At 42.2% G+C, this 23,572-nt stretch overlaps 1 protein-coding gene across 1 annotated transcript in view; it reads right to left on the minus strand.

Moving 5' to 3' along the window:
- Positions 1-23,572, minus strand: part of CFTR (CF transmembrane conductance regulator) — a 180,504-nt gene that overhangs the window by 47,576 nt on the left and 109,356 nt on the right. The window contains exons 14-18 of the mRNA XM_045288937.1: positions 20,912-21,638; positions 18,907-19,035; positions 10,539-10,576; positions 9,807-10,066; positions 6,516-6,595 (exon numbers count right to left, since the gene is read on the minus strand). Of these exons, the coding sequence (XP_045144872.1) occupies positions 6,516-6,595; positions 9,807-10,066; positions 10,539-10,576; positions 18,907-19,035; positions 20,912-21,638 (1,234 nt within the window). The remainder of the gene's footprint in view (positions 1-6,515; positions 6,596-9,806; positions 10,067-10,538; positions 10,577-18,906; positions 19,036-20,911; positions 21,639-23,572) is intronic.

Consider the following 23,572-nt stretch of genomic DNA (forward strand, 5'->3'; position numbering starts at 1 on the left):
CTGGCTAGACCAGGGTAAGTACACTGGTACAGATCAGAGCTGGAAACACAGGGAATCCAGGACAGATAAACCCCTCAGGACCAATAATGAGAGTAGAGATACCAGGAGAGGAAGGGCAAGGTGGGGGAGAAACGGAGAACCGATCACAATGATCTACATATAACCCCCTCCCTGGGGGATATACATTAGAAAAGTGGGTAAAGGGAGACATTGGACAGTGTAAGACAAGAATAATAATGATAATTTATAAATTATCAAGGGTTTATGAGGGAGGAAGGGTGAAGAAGGGAGGGGGAAAATGAGGAACCAATATCAAGGTAGAAAGAAAATGTTTTGAGAATGATGATGGCACCAGATGTACAAATGTGCTTGATACAATTATTGATTTTGATAAGAGTTGTATGAGCCCCCAATAAACTGATTTAAAAAAAGAAAAGAGAAGTCTTTTATAACATCCACTTGCTAAGCAGTGAGCTAATTCTCTACCAACTTCCACAGGTGTGTTAGTGCCTTCTAGCAGGGAGTGGAATGCATACCAATTTTGGTAGATAGGGCCGTCTGATGAGTCTAGTTCAGAAATCATCTTTCAATGGGTTGCTTTTTTGTTGTTGTTATTTTCATCTAAAACCTCAGAGAATCATGTCTTAGTAATTTAGAGATTTTCTAAGAGAAAACTCCTCTGGTTCACCAGCCTTCAAAATCTGTAATTCCAGATCCCCAATTCATTCAAGAAATAGATAAAATTTCAGTAGGAGTACTGATGGTATAATGGCTACATGTTGGGCTGCTAAAACCAAGGTCAGCAATTCAAAAACACCAGCGGCTCTATGAGAGAAAGGTGAGGCTTTCTCCTCCAGTAAAGAGGTACTGTCTCAGAAACCCACAGGAGCAGCTCTATCCTGTCCTAGAGCAGCAGTTCTCCACCTTCCTCATGCCACGACCCTTTCAGACAGCTCCCCATGGTGTGGTGACCCCCAACCATAACATTATTTTCGTTGCTACTTCATCACTGTCAGTTTGCTACTGTTATGAATCAGGCGATCCCTGTGAAAGGGTCGTTTGATCCCCAAAGGGGTTGTGACCCACAGGTTGAGAACCACTAATCTGGAGGGTTGCTATGTGTGGGACTCGACTTGATGGCAGTTGTTTGGTTTGGGTTTGGAAGCATCAGATATGGTCCACACGATGATGCAACATCCGAAGGAAAATCTTCCATATTCCAATATTGGCCTACAAACTAACAATAATACGACGAGAAAGCCCCCAAAGCCCTACTTTGACCAAACCCAATGACAAACTCAGTGTCATTGAGTCCATTCTGACACACAGTGGCTCTGTGGATAGTTCAGCGCAGCACCATCGATTCCCCTCGCCTGTCACCCTTATGGAAGCAGACTGCCTCATCTTCCTGCTGCAGGGAGGCTCGTGGGTTTGAACTGCCAACTTTTCGATTAGCAGCTGAGTGCTGAATAGCTGTGCCATAAAGCTAATGCCCTAGTTACTACACGTTAAAGTGCTCCATCAAATATGAACTAGCTTTTTAAAAAATCTAGGCCAATCATTTCTCAGTAATAGAACCTTTGGGGAGATTAAAAGGAAAAAAAATAAGTTTCAAATCTGGTGAACTCATAAATGTGATTTAACAAGGCTATCACATTAAATACCGCCATATCTAAAGGATGGAAACCATTGAATTGTTGGATTATAGTCAGTTAGTCAGTTAAGATCACATGATCTTCTGTTTGCAAATGTTCTGTGTTAATTTTGGCATCCTATTTCTAGCATCCACCATTTGTCCATCAGTTTGTCTTACTGTCAGGGCTTGTGTGTTGCTATGATGCTGGAAGCTATGTCACTGGTACTTCAAATGCGAGCAGGATCAACCAGAGAGAACAGGTTTCAGCGGAGCTTCCTGACTAAAAACAGACAACAAAGAAGGCTGTGGCTCCCCATTTTGAAGGAAGTAGCCACAGAAATCCTTATGTTAGAGACGGAGGCCTAATGAATGGAAGCAGAATATTGCTGGAGATGGTGCCGGCAGGTGGGCCCCCAGGGTCAGCAGGTATTTGAGATGTGACTGGGAAGGAGAGGAGCTGCTTTCCCAAAGTAGAGTTGACCATGGTGACATGAATAAAGTCTCTGGGAGTAAATCTTTGGTATCTTCACTTGCTGATAAGGAAAGGCTCAAGGTAAGAAGAAACAGCTGCAAATATCTAATATTTGGAACTTGACATTTATGAAGTATGAATCTAAAAAAATGGGAAGTAGTCAAAAATGAAATGAAACACATAAAGATGAATATCCTAATGAGCTGAAATGGATGGTACTGGCCATTTTGAATAAGAAAACCACATCTCTTACTATGCTGGGAATGACACAATCAAGAATAGAATTGTATTCATTGTCACAAAGGACATTTCAAGTTCTATTCTGAAGTACAATGCAATCTATGATAGGGACACACCTATCTGCCCTCAAAAAAATCCAATCAATACCACTAGTATCCAGATTCACGTACCAACCACCCAAGAGAGCTATGGAGAAATTGAAGAATTCTACCAATCAATGCTCATGGAAGCAGCAGTCAGGAATTCAAAAGATGAATTATAAATTGCATTAAGTCAATCTCCTAAGAGGACCTCTTTGGAGTATTGAGCAGCAAGGCAATCACTTTGAGAACTAAGGTACACCAGACCCAAGCCACTCTCTTTTCAGTGGCCTCGTGTGCATGTGAACGTTGAACACCGAAAAAAGAAGACCCAAGAAGAAGCCATGCATTTGAATGGTGGTGCTGAAGAAGAAGACTGCAATGGCGCATGGTCCTGCATCTCCTCACAATTGTTCTTATGCCCGAGTCTGTTGCTGCAGCCACTGTGTCGATGCATCTCGTCAAAGGCCTTCCTCTTTTTCGCTGCCCGTCCACTTTACTAAGCATGATGTCCTTCTCCAGGGACTGGTCTCTCCTAACAATATGTCCAAAGTATGTAAGAGGAAATCTTGACATCTTTGCCTATAAAGAGCTTCTGGTAGTCTGGCCTTACCTCTTCTAAGGCAGATTCGTTTATCCTTTTGGCAGTCCACAGTACTTTCAATATTCTTCTCCAGTGCCACAATTGCAGTGCATCAATTATGCTTTGGTCTTCCTTATTCAATGGCCAACTCTCACATGCATGTGATACAGAAGTTGCTCCGGAGGGGTTTCCTGGTTGTCATCTTTACAGAAGCACATCAGTAGAGTGTTTTGTTTTGATTTGCTTTGTTGTTTTCCACATTGAGCTGCTAGGTCGATTCAAACCAGCAACATTTTGGTTAGCAGCTGAGCCCTTAACTGTTGTGCCACCAGGGAAATTGTGTGTGTGTGTGTGTGTGTGTGTGTGTGTAAGAAGAAACACGATGTTACGGTGTGCTGTTGGGTTAATTCCAGAAAGGCCTCTGAGGTTGTTATTGTGCCAACCTGGCCGACAAGCACATGTGGGATTAACTGAAGGGCGGAGAGATAAAGGGCTCGGCAAGCCTCGCCTTTCTTGTCTCTCACTCTTTGATCATCCGACCAGTGTGTGGCTGCCTTCTTGTTCTCTGCCTCAATTTGCAAGCTACACTACCTGTGGGACACCTAACCTATGGACTGTGTTGCTGTAATTTGAGGTTCCTTCAAGACCTGCTTTGCCACACAATTGGAATTTACATCTCTTAAGCTGGGGACTGTCAGACCCTGTCATCTAGCTGACTGTTGGTGGCCTGACTTGCTGTTTGCTGCCTGTGCCCAGATAGCCTGAATCTCTCTGCAGAGGACTACCTCACGGCCCTCAAGACTTGAAGGACTGACAGTGTCTCACAACTCTCTACCACGTTTGAATTATACTGAGCCATTTGTACTGCTTTATAATTTAACTGTTTATTTCTTGTGTTATATATCTCTCTGTATAAATATATATATATAATTCATAGCAATCTGGTTTTGTCTCTCTAGAGAACCCTGTCTAACACCACCTCCTATCGGCCCCGATAGAGTAGAATTGCCCCTTAGGGTCTCCAAGGCTCCTACTGCTATGAGAGCAGATCACCAGGTCCTTTCTCTTGAGGGTGCTGGCAGGTTTGAACCACTGGCACACCAGTTAACAGGCATGCACTTACTGACTCAACCACTGCTCCACCAGGGCTCCTCTCAAGAAAAGTGCTATTCTATAAACCACTTTCCACCAATAATGTTGCATTGCTAAAGAGTGCGGATATGATAAGGATTGTGAGGGATGAAACTGTAACTACGTACCATTGAGGCTATCATAAAAGCTTATATACTGTGTTGGAGAAGATCTAAAACCATGAGCACATTTGAAAGTGAAGTGGTATCACGCGGTACTCAAACTACCAGCACCTACAATTGTCCAAAGCAAGAGTTGGCAAACTGTGGCTCCAGAGCCAACATGTGGCTTTATTGGTAATACACGTAGCTCTGAAAATTAAAATGAAAATAAACTACCATAGTTTCATTTATAATGTTATTTTAAATTTTCCTTATTTGTAAAAATATATTTATGGCTCTCGAATCATTTTTAAATTGTTTTGAGGGACAGGATTGGCCCTCTGTCTCAAAAGTCTCACAAGTGTGCCAACTGCTGGTCTTAAATGTAGCCCAAACCCCAAAAGAAGTAAAAAAAAATGAAGTGTGAGCTTTGAGGGAAATAACTCAACTGTCTACGAGGCTGTCCTGCTTAGGTCTTGAGGTCGGAGAATAACGGCTTAGCATTCTGCACACATTTAACAGCACTGGCTTCACTTATTTGATATTCTGACCAGGTGCTCTTAGTGAGAGGATTACAAAATAAACGCTGGAGGAACTTCCGAACAAGAGGACAGTGTGAGCAGCTGCTGCCGCGTTCTCACACTAAGCAGGGAAAATGGGAAGGAATCCACAAAGTCAAAGCGCCCTGGGACAATACATGCATTGGGTTGTGTCAATCATTTCCTATTGGGCAAACTCATGGCCTGGATCTTCTGTACCTGCCAAAGTCCGTTGTATATACACATGAAGTCATTCTTCAGCTTTACAGGTGCTCTCAGACACAGTGTGATACATTTGGAGTTTGGAGGAGAGGGTGGCATGACTCATTCCATGACAGGCAGCATCTTGTTTCAACTTTTTTTCCAAGATGTCTATTGAGACTGGCCTTTGCTCGCTGGAGTTCCCCCGAGACAAGCAGCTGTGTTCGACCTGAAGGCCAAGGTTATCCGCTCATAACACTCTGTAAGTCCTGTCACTGACAGAGTCCTAATGCAGTGACTCTTTCCTTCCCCTCACGCTTTAAGGTGATTCGGGTGAGGGTTTACAGGGCAAACTGGTTTCCCATTCAACAATTCATGTGGCTTCCTGCCGTTGACTGCCACCCCTACAATGTAACAGCACTTCTCCCATTTCTTCCCTGGGTTTATCATTTCAGTGTGTCCTCTCTCTTCTCCCTTCTTGCTTTCTGAGCCTTATCCCTGGGTAAATGCTGCCCCCGATCTCCGTTGGCTGGTTGTTCTAGGGAGTGTGTATGTGCCTGATGTTACCGTTCACCTTATAGGCCTGTCAGTGCTCCGTTGTTTGGCTGATAGTTGAACTGTGGAGGTGTAATATCCTTTTTGTAACTTTGTGTTTCCATGTCTACCCAGAAATGATTTGAGGAGCACAGAAGACCCCCCTTCCCTAAATGACAAAGCACAAAGCATGCCTGTTTGGACATTGGTATGAGTATCATTGTTCCTCTTCTCTGGACATGTCAGCCACCTGCCCCAGTGGTCCTTTATCCTCAGATCCAGCCTCACTGGAGGCCTATTCAGATCTACTGGCCAAGGATCACTCTCACAATGCCCTGAATTTCCCTTCCCTTTTAAATCCTTAATCTATGCTTCTAGCTACATATCACAGGCTAGCTAGTCTGTGCCAAAGTGCTAGTGGGTGCAGCTGAATTAAAGGGGTGGAGTCGGCAAATCATGTTTTTCATTTTGCATGGGCCTTTGGTGTCCAGTGGGCACTTATCAATGCTTGCCTTAATGGAAATTCTTACCCAGGTGACCCTGTGTGTGTGAGAGTCAAACTGGGTTTCATAGGATTTTCTGTGGTTGATTCTTTTTTAGAAGTAGGTCCTGAAAACTGTTTTCTGTGGACTTGAACCACTGTCTCTCAGGGAGCAGTTGAGTACATGAAACATGTGCACCATGTAGGGATTCACAAGCAGTGATACCAATGTCAAAACAGGGATGCTTTGTAGCTCGCCATTTGGAGGAGGGTGGTTTTCTGTAATTCTTAAATCATTCCCAAGGAGATAGTTGGAGTCAAGAAAACCAGTTCCAACTTATTACTAAATATATCCCTATTCTGAAGACTTTTGATATTTATAAAATTCACACAATAGGTAAGATTTCCATTCCTAAATGAAAAGTGAGAAAAAACTCATTTAATTCTTTTCATCATCATTTTTTAAATCAGCATGATCAGTGCCATAACACTTAATAATAGCTACTTTTTTACAAACCTGGATGAAGTCAAACATGGTAAGAGGCAGAAGATCATCCAAAATGGCTATATCTTTGGAGAATCTATTAAGAATCCCACCTACAATGTAAAGAAAAAAAATTCTTGAAACATCACTATTGTAAGAAAGACATAGCAATCTATTTAATATGAAACTCAAAAGAAAGCCGAAGCATTCAGAACGCAAATAAGAATTCACATGTAAAAGGGCCTTATAAGAGCATTAGATAAAGGTTCTAAATAATTACATGTTCACAATAGTCTTTCCTATTTTTAAATTGTAAAATATAAATTCCTCTTAAGGTCAGGTTCAAACCAATGCCTTGAATAGAAAAATGAAAGGTGTTACCACTGGATCGACTCCCCCCCTTAGAAACCCTATAGGATAGAGTAGTGCTGCCCCACAGGATTTCCAAAAGTAAGTCCAAATTGCCAGTCTTTAGTACACAAGGCCGCAGCCTTACATCTATAGCCTGATTGCAATGACAAGGTACTAGATATACTGTTTACAGCTATACATTACAACAGCCTTCCTGCTCCTCACATTTCCTTATGTTTTAACACACCTCTATCAGATCAGTATCTGCCCCCTCGCCCTGTCCAGTCATCATGCCATGTCTCCCTCTGTCTACCATTTTCACCGGCAGCCTAAGCTTCAACCCATCTTCTACCTTCTAGACTCAAATCACACGATCATTCGTGCTTGCAATGAACGAAGTTGTACATGCAGTGTCTACCTTGTGTGAGGCACAGAGCTAAGCACAGAGATAACTCAGAAGTATGGGTTGTGCTCTTTGCTCTTTAGTAATTCTTGGTCTTTGGGTGGAGGTGGGGAGTTGTTAAGTATATAATTAGGTAACATGTAACCTAATACACTACAAAGAGATATTGGATCTTATCACACATCCCCCAGTAACTAAAGCGTAAAGTCTAACATTTCTAGCTTAATATTTAATGTTTTCCATGATTTGGCCTGAAGCCACCAGTCAATTCAAGCTTCCTCTACTTAAAGATTCTAGTTGTGCCAAACTAGTCTTTTCTTTAAACACACCCTGAGCTTTCTCCCTCTCAGCCTTCCTCATTTTGTTCCCTCTATCTGAAAATCTTTCTCTTTGGCTCTATTTGTGAAAATTTCCATCTCAGTCCTGTCAGCACAAATATCCCTCCTGCAAGAATGTGTTGCTACCAGCTGGGATTAATCCCTTCCTCCTATGAGCCCACTTAATACAGTTAATGCATGTTAAAAACATTTTTATTGGCACCCAATCCACATATCATACAACTCAGTAGTTCAGTCATTCAATCGTGTCCAGAAGAATTGTACAATCATAAGCACAGTTAATTTTTGAACAACCCTCCCATCGTTAAAGCGCCTTTAAAATGAGCTGTGTAAGCACAATCACTTCTAGTCCTAGTTTCCCGCCTCCCCCCATTTAGTGCATGTTTTTTCAGCACCTCTGTGTTTTCGTGAAACATCTTCGGTGAACTGCGATCTGCAAGGTCAGTAGTTTGAAACCACTAGCCTCTCTGTGGGAGAAAGATCGGGCTCTCTACTCCCACAAACAGTTACAATAATGGAAACTCACAGGGGCAGTTCTACCCCGTCCTACAGGGTCAGCATTTCCCATATTTAAACACATATATCTAAATAACCCAAAACCTGATAAAAATTAGTTCCTATTACTTAAATAAGGATGTTTATAAAATGAAAGTTGGGTTTGGTAAAATACAGAGATATCTGTGTGTGTGTGTGTGTGTGTGTGTGTGTGTGTTCCAAACCCATTGCTACTGAGTCAATTCCAGCTCTTAGCAATCCGGTAGGACAGAGTAGAGCTGCCCCTGTGAGTTTCCGAAGCCGGAAATCTTTAGGGAACAGAAAGTCTCCTTTTTGTCTCTCAGAGTGCTGGTGGGTTCTAACTGCGGAGCTTGTGTTAGCAGGCCAATGTGTAAGGCACGACACCCTTAGGACTCCTTATCTGTGGATACACACATATATGTATATGCTTGTATCCATCCGTACATGCATGTATATATATGCATGTAAAGTTGAACATATGTGTGTATACACAGGAAACTGTTTCAAAAAGTCCATGGAAAAATTGAATTAAAAGAAAATGAGATTTTTTTCATGAAAGTTTTGAGGCTCTCTAGTGTTTAAACACCAGCACACACACCTAAACCAGAACACCAAATGCACTGCCATCACGTCAATCTGACTCTTTGTGACATGGACATACTTAATATACAATTTGATACATTTCAAATTACATTTGGTGTAAATATGCATTTACACTTTCATTTGTTTAACACAGTGGTTCTCAACCTGTGGGTCACAACCCCTTTAGGGATGGAACGACCCTTTCACAGGGGTCGGCCAATTCATAACAGTAGCAAAGTGACAGTAATGAAGAGGCAACGAAAATAATTTTATGGTTGGGGGAGGTCACCACCACATGAGGAACTGTATGAAAGGGTCGCGGCATGAGGAAGGGTGAGAACCACTGGTTAATGTGTTATTGAGCACGTACGAGGCCCCTGTGTGGTTTTGCAGTGACAGAACATCAGGGGAGAGTCAGAAAGCCAGGCCAGCACACACTTCATCAGGGCAAGCCCGGGGGCAGCGCACCCGGTGGCCGGCAGGCAGAGCAGAGGACGTCCAGTGTCACAGCGAGAACAAATGGTGCACAAATCAGCAACAGGCTGCTGCTTCCAGAAAGCCCAGCACTGGCATCCAGAACCTAGGGCGGGGATGGAGAGGGGCAGCTGAAGGGCAAGTAGATGTTGCACGAATGTTGTAAGATCATCTTGCTATTTTAATTCTTGGCGATATACACAGGCCTTCAAAAACTAGAGTTGTTCAAGAATCATCTTACAAAGTCGGTTAAGGTATTGGCGAGTCCAGCAAGTGGGTGGGAAAAGAAGTGAATAGCAGTCATTTAAAGGTGAAATAGAGTGTGTTTGGAGCCGACGCTGAGCAGTGTTGCAGGGAATGGGAAGCAACGGGAGAGGCTGGAAAGTGTGAGCGCCCGTGGGGGTTCCGAAGGGAGCACCGGCAGAAACAGCCCCACCAGCATCACGCTTTCGCAAGCCAAGCGACTCTGTGTGCCTGGTAGGACAACATCAGGAGCAACAGTGCATGCCAGCACGCTCTCTGAGAAGCGCAGAAGGCCAACCACAAAGGGAAGAGGCCTCCATGGAAAACACCCACACACAACCAGAAAAGCCACGCAGCCACAGGCACCACCTTGGGTGGTGGGTGAGCAGTTTCATGTTGTGCACCTAATCAAAGTACCTGCTTTCAACGTGTTGAAGGTCGACATAGGTGCTTGAAGAACAGAATGCAACATTTTGCGGTGTAAAATGTTCGACACTTTGATGAGGGCATGTACCAGTGGCAAACCCCTAGCGAATCCCAGGGCCAGCAGAGTGTCGGCTACTCCCACATAGATGTAGAAAACATAAAACGAGCTGGTGCCAGTGACGATGATGCCATAGGTGCTACTGTTAGTGGCATTCACAGTAGTGCTATTTCCTTTGTCTTGTAGAGAGGAACTGCAAAATGAAAGGACCATTGTTATCACACAACTAACTGTGCCTCCTGAGTTTCAGATTGTGCGAATGAAACAAAATTTGAACCCCAAAAAGACAATATACATTATTAGAAGAGTCGGTGCCTTTAATCTCAAAGACGTTGACTACTACAAACAAATCAAGCTTTCTCACCACTAAGATCGAGGAGGCTGACCTTTATTACATAAACACATTTCAAGAAACTCTTAAATGTATAATGTTGTTTCAAATATTTTCATCATTTCATGGGAAACAGCCCATCACGAGTTCCTTTAGACATTGCAAAGGGCTGTGGAAACTTCGCATGAGCTTGCCTGCAATTTTAACCCGAATAAGTAGACTTTCCCTGGTGATGCTACTTGAGGGTAATGAAGCCCATTCGATGTTGCGATATTTAGTGTGACCAAAATGGTCAACGGAGATAAACACTCCAGCGTAAGACAGGAACACTCACCTTCGAAGCAGCCACAACACGACCAAAGAAAGAGCCACCTGGAAAAGAATCATAAACAATTGATTGGTTTTGGGTGGTTTTTTTCTCCAATCTTTTTAGCCATTTCTCCCACACGCATTTCTAATTCTCCCATGGCCAGCATCAAAATACACACGATTTCATTTTCTTTGACTTTACTCTCCTGGGCCCCACAGCTGCAATGATTGTGAAAATCAAATTTCACTGAAGTAAATACTTGGTCATTTTTCTCCTTCATTCAACAGGAACTATTCATTGAACTTCACAGGAGAGCTAAAGTTTCAGTTAGAAGTTTTAAATAAATAAACTTACATTTTTTAAAAATAACTAGACCACTATCCTCTTGCAAAAGATCAGCCATGGTTACGGAGATTGTCACGCACAGAAAGTCTCTGGATACAAAGTCTGGCTAAAATTTGCCAATGGTAGATTGATTTGGAGAGGGAAGCTTACAGCCAGACACACTGACAAGTGGTGCAGTAAGGTCCTGGGTAGACTGAAACACCACCTAACTTTCTACCAGAATATTCATCAGAGTAGTTGCTACAAATAATTTCATTCACCCTGCAATTAGTATCGTAGGGGACTAGTATCCGTGAGACCCACTGATTAATGGAAAAGGTGAAATTAAAATGGAGGAGCCATTCTGGTTGACTTTTTAAAATCATATCACACCACTGTTTATTTTCTTTCCTTGCTTGTGAAACTCTGTAGTTAGACATGTGTTATCTTTCTTCTCTGCCCTGGTTGTGCTGCCTCAGCGCAGGGAGGAGCCATTGTTGTCTTTTTCCCTATGATATTCCCAGGCCTTTACCTGCTCAATGTTGGGATTCAAGGTAATTTTGTTTAATAAATGAAAGCATAGATGACTGAAGGGATACAGAAATAAACGCCTACTTTTAAATGCCATTAGAGAGAAAATTATCGAATGATGATATAGAACAGTGGTTCTCAACCTTCCTAATACTGCAACCCTTTAATACAGTTCCTCATATTGTGGTGACCCCCAACCATAAAATTATTTTCGCTGCTACTTCATAACCCTGTGAAAGGGCCGTTTGACCCCCAAAGGGGTCACGACCCACAGGTTGAGAACCGATGATATGCAGGATCCACATATACAAAGTGCAGTGCAAACCTCCAAGCCACAACGATGTCCTTAAAACACTACTAATCTTGCATTGTTTGCCCTGGCAGAGCACAGCAGTGATTCTGGTGGGTTTGCTATAAACACAGGCTTGTTGGTGCATTCCTGCTCTCCCTCCTGTCAGGCTCTTCACCGTACACACAGCACAGAGTGTCGTGCCTGGCCCATTGTGGGGACACAATAAGTATGTGTTGAATGAGTAAATAGCTACAGAAATGACAGCCAGTAATTGACACCTGGACAAGGCATAAGACACAGACTCGGATGCCTCAGAGGACAAGCCCTTGTCCTAAGACACAGAACCATGCTTAGGAAAGCTGCCTACAAAATAACAACCTTTAATATCAACAATGGAATCATGGGAGTGCATCACATTTCCTTGTGGTAGTTACATAATCTGGTGTCAACTTGGGACTATTAAGAGTGAAGGGGTGGAGTTTAGCCTGTCAATCAGGTAGCAGCTTGATGACCTCCTGTGGAGGCACAATAGATATAAATAGCCCACTGGAGGTGGGACACACACTCTCTCTGCTAGACATTCCTGATGACAAGCCACATAGAAGCTACAATGATCTAGCCAGTGCTCTGGAGCTGAAGGAGCCACGTAGAGAACCACGCCAGCACTGAGATGGTTCCACCACTACTAGATCCACAAGACTTTCCACCCAGTGGCCTCTGATCTTCCTGTATTCGGCATCATTGCATGTTTGTGTGAGTCTGCAGAGGAATGGATAGCCTGGTGACAGACATAAGGTTTAATATCAAACTTATGGACTTGATCTGCACTGGGATAGGATGTTTTCATAATATGCAATTACTCTTTGATATAAACCTTAAACACAGATGAGTCTCCCTGGATTTGTTTCTCTAGTCTACCCAGACTAACACAAAGGCAAACTGCCCAGTGAGACCTCATTAATAAATAGCTCACAAGTCATGAAGAAAGGATGAGGACATAGCTGTTCTCTGATGCACCACTTTAAAAAAAAAATCACAAAACAGAAGCACTACACAGGACTTTTAGGTAATGCAGTCAACAACAACACTCTCTGATCCATAAATAACAATAAAATAACACAGACAATTGCCTCTTAATTTACCATCTGCTTTCTTTCTCTGTCTAGTTGATTATATACTGCCAAGCTAAACCCCTAGAAAAGCCAAAATGAATTAGACTTTTATAACCTGATTAAAATCCAGCCAAACCCACAGCCACTGGGTCCATTCTGACTGACAGCATCGCTATCGAATTCAGTAGAACTGCCCGCATTGGATTGCCAGGGCTCTGAAATTTGACAGGAGTGAGCTGCCACATATTTTTACCACAGAGCACTGGAGGCGTCAAACTTCATGACTTTTAGTGAGTCAGGCACGTCATCAGGGATGGCACTAGGACACAGAATCGTATATTGTGCGCTAGTAATGAAGAACTTACAGAAAAGATTACCCTGGAGTGGGGTAAATGGTTCAAAAATACAAAGGTAGACTATTTTTTTCAAAATGACATATTAATTACAAGCACCAACACATTAAATAAAACAAATTAATTTTTAAGGTTAACATCTCAGAAGAAATGTTTCAAAGGATAGCTATTTCATGGCGAATGGGAGGCACGATGAATCTGCTCTTTGAAAACAAAATCTTATTTGCGATAAACTCTTGTGAAAATTAAAAAAGAATAAATCATTTTCATCAAAGAAGAAATGCATTTCAACGTTTCTTAGAGTCTCTGATCAAGCGTGCGAGGCCTTAACGGTGAGAGAAAAACCTAAATTATTTTCTTGGATTAGTGTCTGCACCATAATGCAAAGATATCAATGAGATCTTGCAAGGCTGAAGAGAAAGGTGCACCCTGACATCACGGGGAGCCCAATCTAGAATAAAAACTACACACATTTTGATTCAAAGAATGCAGTAGAATTGTGAAAATTAGTGAACAATATCTGTTCACCTGTATAACTTTGTGAACAGAATTCACACAATGTCTTTTATTGTCAAGTTTTTGACACTCAATTTCAAGAGCCAGTTAACTGGTGATATCGAAAAGATATTGACCAAAGAGGCTTTCATTTATTTTATTACTTCTTGTCCATTAAAGTACACTATTCATCCCTCTGTCCATTAAAAAATTTTGGTGTGTTTGATAATTATGAAAGCTCAACTAATAATAGGTAGTTAAAAAAACATTCATATCCTTTGTCATAAGTAAGTTTCTTGCCCCAAGACAAAGGACCATTATATTCTTAATGAAGTGAGGTAGTAAAATTATACACATGTACAGAAATTCAATGATCATTAATTAGGTATACAACATTTTGCAAAGTGCGTAAGTTCAGCTCTAAGAAATTATAGGGGCCAAAGGTCTTGTCAATTAGCATAAATCACCACATTCAAATATGACAATTTTTTTATGTAACTCTATGAGTTGAAGATAATGAATGTGTCCTTTCAATGCAGACATTCAAATCATTACTAAAGATAAAGGACTAGTTTGAGATTAAGTGTGGCATACGACTAGGTTTTCATACACATTAATGCTGGACATTTGGTATGACTGGCAGAGATTAGTAAGAAAAATTGCATTCTAATGCAATATTTATTACTTAGGCGAGGGTATCAAAGAATATAACTTCTGTCACCCACTCTTGCCCAACCCTGTATTTTTGTTAAAGTATAAAAAGAATTGATCAAACTTTCATTAATAACACTCTTAAGAACTTGACCACCTCAAATTATGCTGAACTTCATAATAGGAATGATGACATCAGGAATAGTAATAATAAAACGAGCGAGCATTACTCACTGTGTGCCAACTGCTACACTAAGTTTTTAGTTTTTAGTTATTTTTTTAATCATTTTATTAGAGGCTCATACAACTCTTATCACAAACCATACATACATGAATTGTGTAAAGCACATTTGTACATTCATTGCCCTCATCATTCCAAAACATTTACTCTCCATTTAAGCCCCAGGTATTAGGTCCTCATTTTTCCCCTCCCTCCCCACTCCCCTCTCCCTTGTGAACCCTTGATAATTTATAAATTATTAATTTGTCATATCTTGCCCTGTCCAACGTCTCCCTTCACCCACTTTTCTGTTGTCCGTCCCCCCGGGAGGAGGTCACATATAGTTCCTTGTAATCGGTTCTCTCTTTCCAACCCACTCTCCCTCTACCCTCCCAGTATCGCCACTCACACCACTGGTCCTGTAGGGCTCATCCGCCCTGGATTCCCTGTATTTCCAGTTCCAATCTGTACCAGTGTACATCCTCTGGTCTAGCCAGACTTGCAAGGTAAAATTCATATCATGATAGTGGGGGCGGGTAGGAAGCATTTAGGAACTAGAGGAAAGTTGTATGTTTCATCGTTGCTACATCACACCCTGACTGGCTCGTCTCCTCCCCGAGACCCCTCTGCAAGGGGATCTCCAGTGGCCTACTAATGGGCTTTGGGTCTCCACGCCGCATTCCCCCCATCATTCACTATGGTATGATTTTTTTGCTCTGATGATGCCTTATACCTGATCCCTTCAACACCTGGTGATTGCATAGGCTGGTGTGCTTCTTCCATGTGGTCTTTGTTGCTTCTGAGCTTGATGGCCACTTGTTTACCTTCAAGCCTTTAAGACCCCAGACTCTATACTTTTTGATAGCTGGGCACCATCAGCTTTCTTTGCCACATTTGCTTATGCACCCATTTGTCTTCAGTGATCCCTTCGACACCTCGTGATCACACAAGCTGATATGTTCTTCCATGTGGTACACTAAGTTTTTAATAGGGATGTTGTCTTTTAATCCATACAATGACCTAGAAAGCTCAGACTTCTGCAATCTCTATTGTATACATGAGGAAGCCAAGGTTCCAAAAGGTTAAATAAATTACTCCATTTCACACTGTTAGTGAGATAAACTTATGCCAGTCTGGTTCTAAATTGTATCCCACATCCAGCCTCCATTCTGTCTGTTGAGAAACTAGCAGGACAAAAGAAAAGTTATCACCCAAACTTAAGAGATTGAATAGAAACCCATGTTGTACAGGAATACATACAACTTTTTAGTACATACTTTAAAAAGGGACTTAACACTCCCTTGGTTGACCAGGGAGGAACAATCATGCATACTACTACTTTCCAGACTGCAATTAGAAACACTATCAATAGGAAAAAATGCATCCATGCCAGTTTGGGCTTCCATGATTTACATACTGATACATGATTAGCTGCATGTGAAAGCTGAACAATGAACAGGGAAGATCAAAGAACTGAGTCACACTTGATTCACCGTGCTGGCAAAGAATATTGAACAAACCATAGACTGGCAGGGGAAGGAACAAGGTTGTCTTGAAAGAAACCAGCCAGAGGGTCCTCAGAAATGAGGCTGGTATAACGTTGTCTCAGCTATTTTGGACATGTCATCAGGAGAGACCAGTCCCTCCCTGAAGGACGCCGTGCCTGGTGAAGCAGAAGGTTACGAAACAGAAGTCGATCCTTGATGAGACCGATTGACACAGTGGCTGCAAAGATGGGCTCCCACGTACCTATGCTGAGTCACTCTGAGTCTGAACCGACTTGGCAGCGCCTAACAACTGCAGCAACAACAATGATCAGGTCACCCTGAGGCCAAAACACAAGAAGACCTTGAACTCTGTGGTTTCAACGCCTCCAAACTTGTACTGCTCTTCGTATGCACCCTGGAGCCTTTAATAATTTGTGAATAAGCAATGGGAATACAATGATGTTGAAATGTTACTGTGTTCCAGTATGGTAGAGGAGGGGTAAATTATTTGAAAAGGCAATGGTTTCATATAAAATAAAATGTGAAATAAAATGATGCCGTGTCTCTGGGACTGTTGAGGTCTGTAAACATAAGCATATGTGTATACGTGATGCTTGTATCGGTGTGTGTGAGAGAGATGGTTGCATGTTCTGAAATCATTAAAAATAAAAATAAAGCATGATGATAAGAGAATGAAACATATAACTATCAAGAAGTCCTTAGCGAAAAAGTATAAATGTCCATGAGTTATTATCTATTTATCTGTGAATAGTACATTAAGAGCAAAATGTGAAGATTTAGCCTACATTCAGGATCCAGATCTATCAAAAAACTCCAAATGTGTTTGAATTTAGTTTTTTCTAACATGCCACCAATGTGACAAACAGGAAGGACACCATAGTAAGAGGCTGTATATGAAGATTTTGAATTTTAAAAATAAAATCAAATAAATTCTGGTCACTATGAATCTTAAAAGAGTGGTCGAGTGGGTAAATCTTTTACTAACAGGGTGATTCACTTGCTCCAGTCCAACGAAAGAACCGAGAAGTTCCAAGTGACCCAACGTGAAATAAACTGCCAACCAGTCAACTTGCGCCATTTCCTCGGCACCTACATCTCCAACTCCTTCTTTTTTGTCTGCGAACACCTGCTGCGAGAAGAAGTGTGTGAAGCTCTTGGCTAGGGATTATCAAAAACAATGGGAAGAAGAAAGGGCGAGAACGGAAAAAGGAAGCACATTTCTGTCTCAATCCACAACCCCAACCAGGGAGATAAAAGACACGGAATCCACAAACTCTATTGTGGTGTTGGTGAAGAATACTGAACATACCACAGCCGCCACAAGAACAAACAAATCAGTCTTAGAAGGAAGACAACCAGAAGGAGCCTTAGAAGTGAGGACATTGCCTTGTTTCCTTTGGACACGCCATCAGATATGTCCACTTGACAGACGGGGGCACCATGCTTGACAAGATAGACGGTCGGCAGAAGCTCGGGGAACTCTCCGTGAAACCGACTGTCATGGTCGCCACAACAGTGGGCTCAAGCATGCCAGCGATCGTGTGCGGATCGACAGCACGGGACCAGGCAACATGGAAACTGCACAGCAGCCAACAACAGCAAACCATAAGCATTCGTGAGCAGTGGGAAGAACGCCAGCAGAGGCAAGTAGGAGGCACCAGAGTAGCCCTGGCCTTGCAGGAACTGCCTTCGCCTGGCTGCCCTCTCCACCAGAACTCCTGCTCCACTCGCTTCCTCCAGCCTACCTGGCCTTCCTTTTGGATCGTGTTTTCATACCAGCACACGTCCAGCAGGTCCTCCAGAGGAAAGATCTAGAGCTTTGACTCGGGTCAATTCCACGCCACTGGTGGGTTTTGTTGTGCGCATTGAAGCATTTATTTCATTTGTCTTTATTTAATCAGCCGTCCACATTTGAAAACAGACAAGCAAATTCACAGGGAAATCAAGCATTTGGGCTTATTCCAGTAAATCAGAAGATTGGCAAAATGGGTCCTAAATTTCATATGGCATGTCCTGCTGGTGCTGAGTGGCAGTGGCCCCTGTTAGGGTGAATATCCCCCTAGCAGTCTCATGCCCAATTCATGACTTGCTCAACTAAGCTCCTTTGACACTGATGTGGCTGTTCCAGAGTGTCCTCCTCCAGCCAGCTTCAAGAACTACATGTGTGGGCCACTGGGCTTGCTCACACGCATGCTCACTCCCTCTCTCACTCAACTTGGCGGTGTGACGTTTAGTGGGGAAATGCCACGCCATGACAGTAACATTGAAGCCAAAAATATTATGTGAGCAAACAGATGCTCGGAATCTTTAGGTTTGTTGGAAATGATTACTAAGCTACTTATATACCTTATATACTCATAGATAAGCCGAGTTTCTCAGCACATTTTTAATGCAGTATTTTGTGGTAAAATTAGTTGCCTCGGCTGATAACCGAGCCAGCTTATACTCGTGTATAAATGGTGTACTCATTCTGTGAAGGGACAGTCATTTAAATGTGGTGTGCTATCACGTGACTAGTGAATAATGCAACACCTGGAGTTGACTGAATTTACATTTTTGTGCAAAACTATTTTCAGTGCTTAATTTCAGTCCACATCTGGGCCTTCTACTTTGTGCTTTCAAATGTCTCTCTCTAAAAAAAAAACTCTCAATATATTGATGTTTGAGCATGTGTTACATGTGATGTCTCAAATCATACAGTAGCCATGGCAATTGTATGTGTGATATACAGAATTTAAGATCTAAGCAGAACTTTATCTCAGTGATTATTTCAAAATTACATATACATAGAGATGTAGAAATAGGTATACACATACTTCTACACATGTGTATATCTGTGTATCTTTTCAAGCTGGTCTCAATGTCACTTTCAATCACAGGATTATTTTGCCACGGAACATCCTTACCTCAGCCAGAAAGATGGCGACACACCAAATGAGCACAACAATTAAGCTCTTGTGGACGGTAATGTAGCGAAGGTACGTGTTCCACGTGGTCACGGCCGGTATGCTCTCCACGTCGTCCAAAAAGCATTCCTGAGGAAGAAAGCATCCCGGCAATGACAATGAAGTGATACTATCTCGTACCACAGTTGTATTTTGAGTATGCAGACACAAAAGTATGATTTGAGCCGAAGTAAATGATAACCAACATAAGCCATGCCAGAAATGTGTGGTGTGTTGAGGTAACAGGGCTTTCTGAAAATGAGGAACGTTGCAAAGATTCAAGATTCTGCGCCGAGAGCACTGATGGAGTAGCCATGTGACTGGAGAAAACAGCTGCCATTCAAATGCCTGACTGTGGTGCAGCTTTCACAGAATGAACGACACGAGCAGACAAGCTTCCTGGAACTCTCCGGGCTTTGTTTGTTTGTGTTTCAGCAGTACACAGACAAGAACAATTCGGGCTGGTGCAAGTTCTAAAGGCCTTCTGAGAGGTCTGGAGACTAACCGATGGATGTCAACTCCCTGGGAATTCTGGATGATCTCTACTTCCAGCTATGACTTCAGTTACATGGTTTGAATCCCCAGAAATCCTTGCCTTTTGGTAGGTGTTTTTCAAACACTTTTCAAAGACAGATCCACGGAGTCTAAAGGGAAAGGATCGCTCCGTTCCTCATGAAGTTAGCAGATCTCAAAGAAGGGGATCCTGTGTAATTGGCTACAGCATCCTGGTTCAAAAGACCAAACTCACTGCCATGAAGTTGAGGCCGATTCATAGGGACCCGATCGGATAGGGTAGAACTGGCTTCTGAGACCATAACTCTTTAAGTCTGCACAGGCAGGAGTAGAGGAAGAAAAAACCTGAGTGTCAGCGTGGACCTGCACAATTTCTCAGAAGTAGGATGGCTAGGCCTTTCTTCCGAGGCACCCCTGGATGGCTTGACCTTCAGCAGTCCCACTGGCAGCCAAGTGAGTTAACTGACTGCTCCAACCAGGGAGTGCATATTTTTGGCACCAGCCCATTACCTTGCTGGAAGCTGTTTGAATTCCGGCGAGTTGTTAAGCATCTATGAATTCTAGCTTCCTTATCTATAACTGAGAACCATGATAAGTAACTCAAAGAGGTGGGACTAGTATTTGCTATCTGGCACTAGAAGCAAGCAATAACTACAGACTGCTACTAGTGAAAGAAACTATTCTTTACAACTAAATTCATGAGGCATGGTGTAAGAAATTCATGGAGACTGATATGAAACCATGTAGATAAAATATCCTTTAGGAAGCCTTTTAAATGAAAGAAATATTGAAAGTAAATGCTTTAGAGATCATCCGTGTTGTTTCTTTGTTCTAGAAAGGAGGAAAGTTTAGCCTAGCGGTGTTAAAGGACCTGGGCACTGCCAGGTGCACTATTCTAAAAAGACCTGTCCTGTCCAACAATCAGTTCATCACAACTCTGGCCGTCCTTCCACTCATCCAAGACTCGTAAGGAAGTTTACAAACACCTTTCCATAAGACCCCCTTTATATTGCTGCATGTCTTAAAGATAAAAGTCTTTTGGTCTGTAAAACAGCATCATGGATTGGCTGCCTGGAGGTTATGCTTAATGGCACGACCTAGGATAAGTAACATGTTATCGTGTTGCTAGCTACCCTGTCGTCAGCTCCCAACCCATGACAATTCCATGCACTGGACTAGGGTCAGCCCACTGGGCTTGGATGGACTGATTTTTCCCAAGTAGATCTCTCAGCCTTTCCTCTTACTGTGCCTTAGCTGGGCAGCTCCATCAAACCTGCTCAGTGTCACGGCAACATATAAGCTTCCCCTAAAGACGGGTGGTGGTGGTGGCTAGGAGTTTTACTGCATTGGCTGGAAACGGAATCCCACATTTCCTGTACAAAAGGTTCGAATGCTCCCACAGAAGTACCCATGCCCCCACACTTCATACATACCTTTACTATTTCCCACATACCTTTAGATCCTCTTCATTAATTTCTTCGCTTATTTCTAAGCCGCTGTCTTGCGAGAGTCTTCTTGAATATATGTCCATCTCTGTCAGGCTGGCTTGCGGGGCCATAGACATCTTTCGTGAGGATGCTGCTGTCTTGCGGTGACTGTTTTGGCCTTGGTGGATGGAGGAGCGGGTCATCAGGTTCAGCACAGACTGTCTCCTCCGCCTCTGAAACGTGGGGCCCGTGTGGATCACATTACTTCTGGGCAGGATGACCTCCCCCTGCTCAGAGTCGGGCACTAAGGACAGCCTTCTCTCCAGGGGCTCATCAGAGTCCTTGTCGATGCCGTTCATTGGCAGCGGAGCCTTCTGGACAATGGAAAACTTTCTCATGGAGTTGATGGAATTGAGAATAGAGTTCTTCCTTTTTTCACTGATCTCTGCGGTCTGCTTAAAAGACTGCTTTCTGTTGTCAGTCCAGGAGACAGCAGCCTCTCCTTCTAGAGAGAAGCGCCGCAAGGTCTCCGTGATGATGGAGTTTCTTCTGTCTGCGCTGAAGTGGTCGAAAGAATCATAGCCCATGAGCTTTGAGCTGAAGTCTGGCCGCAGGTTTTGTAGTTCAGAAAATGTCCCATAAAAATAACTGCTACCTTCATGCAAAATTAGTATTTTGTCGGCTTTCCTTAAATGTTCCATTTTAGAAGTGACCAAAATCCTAGTTTTGTTCGCCATCAATTTACAAACACAGCTGTAAGAACAGAAAAAGATATAAATTAAAAATGTATCCGTTTTATAGACTCCTGATTACAATAATGTACATGTGTGTGTCATTTAGCATTTTATTAATGTTGCGTTGTATAAAACCTCTGTGATACCATTTTATTATTATGTGTAAATAAATCACCTGTATTCAGTCATTTGCAATCTCTTAAATTATTATGGGACGAAACTGCACACTCATGGTGTGAGTGCCAAGAGACTTAGAATGAAATTATATTTCTTCTATTAAATAGAAAAGGCACTAGTAGTACAATCAGTAAGTGCTCAGCTGCTAACTAAAGAGTCAGTGGTTGAAAACCACCCACCTCTCCATGGGAGAAAGATGAGGCAGCCAGCAACTGTAGAAAACACAGACTTGGAAGCCCTATGGGGCAGTTCTAACTGGTCGTATAGGGCCGCTGTGATTTGGAACTGGCTTGATGGCAATGGTATTTGCCAAATAGTTGTTTGACTTTGAACAAATTGTTTATCCTTTGGACCTCAATTTACTCAGCAATGACCTTCAAGGTCCTCAGAAGTCTGTATTATTGCATCCCCCCTTTGTTGTGGCATGAAGTTTCTGTTCACTTCCTTCGGCATTTTAGTTGACATTGATTTAGTTCTCAAGAATATATAGTAAGGCTAATTTGGCTTGTTTTAAAAGACAGCAACTGAGAATTTGATAAACTTGAGCATCTAATAAAGTAATCCTCTTGCTAAAAGAAAATACTGACTAGAACCAGCTAAGACAAATCAATTTATTTCAGGCGTTAAAATCTCTCTCTCTTCTCTCTCTCTCTCTCTCTCTCTCTCTCTCTCTCACACACACACACACACACACACACACACGACCCTTGGTGGTACCATAGTTTAAGCACTCAGTTGCTAACTGGAAGGTCAGAGGTTCAAAACTACCAGCTGTGCCAAGGGGGAAAATGTCAAAGTGTTTCCATAAATATTTACACCCTTGGAAATACTATGGTGAGTTCTATTCTGTCCTGTAGGGTCACTATGAGTCAGAATCAACTTTATGTACATTATATACTATGTATCTATACATTACATATTGTGTACATGCTTATATAAGGAGACATCATTCTAAAATATAAATTAGATACAATCACAACTGTCAACGTTTATATTGGCAGCCAGTTCATTGTCACAGTAACAGGATTGTAAAAGTAGCCTCTTAAGCATTAAATTTAACTAACTTCCAGGTGCATCTAGAACAAACACAAGTTTTTTTTATTAAATACATGCCATATATCCTATTTAAAACTTATTTTTAAAAGAAAAATGTGACTATTCTTTTATTTAATATAATAGTTTTATTGATATATATTACACATCCCAATATATCTATTTAAATACAATTCTATTGTTCAATCCTATCAGGTGGGGTTATTCAATCATCAATGCTATCCACTCCCCTTTCCCCGCCACTTAGCGCCCCCTCCTCCCATCCACTCAGGGAATCACCACTCCTGTTACTGACTCTGAGGGGGTCATCCATTTTGACCTTCATGTACCACGTGATCATAAGTATACAAATTAGCAAATCTAATGTGGTCAGTGAGGTAAAACACATAAAGCCCTTACTCGTAAGAGGAAATGTTAAGAATGAGAGGATAGTTATGTGGTTCATCAGTGCCATACCACACTCTGGCTCTATCATCCTTTCTGTGTGGCCCTTCTGAGAGGGATCAATCATCTTACAGGTGGATTTTGGGTATCCATTGCATCCATGCCTCTTAACATTGAGTTGGTTGCATGTTTTTGAACTTTTGATACCTCTTCCCATCGACACTTCATGATCACACAGGCTGGTGGGCTTCTTTTATGTGGGCTTTGTTGCTACCCTGCCAGATGACTGCTTGTTTAATTATAAGCTTTTAAGAGTCCAGACACTATATATTTTGATAG

The sequence above is a fragment of the Echinops telfairi genome, unplaced genomic scaffold (assembly GCF_000313985.2).
Source record: "Echinops telfairi isolate 266 unplaced genomic scaffold, ASM31398v2 ScPeMD7_23;HRSCAF=83, whole genome shotgun sequence".
Taxonomy (NCBI): Eukaryota; Metazoa; Chordata; class Mammalia; order Afrosoricida; family Tenrecidae; genus Echinops; species Echinops telfairi.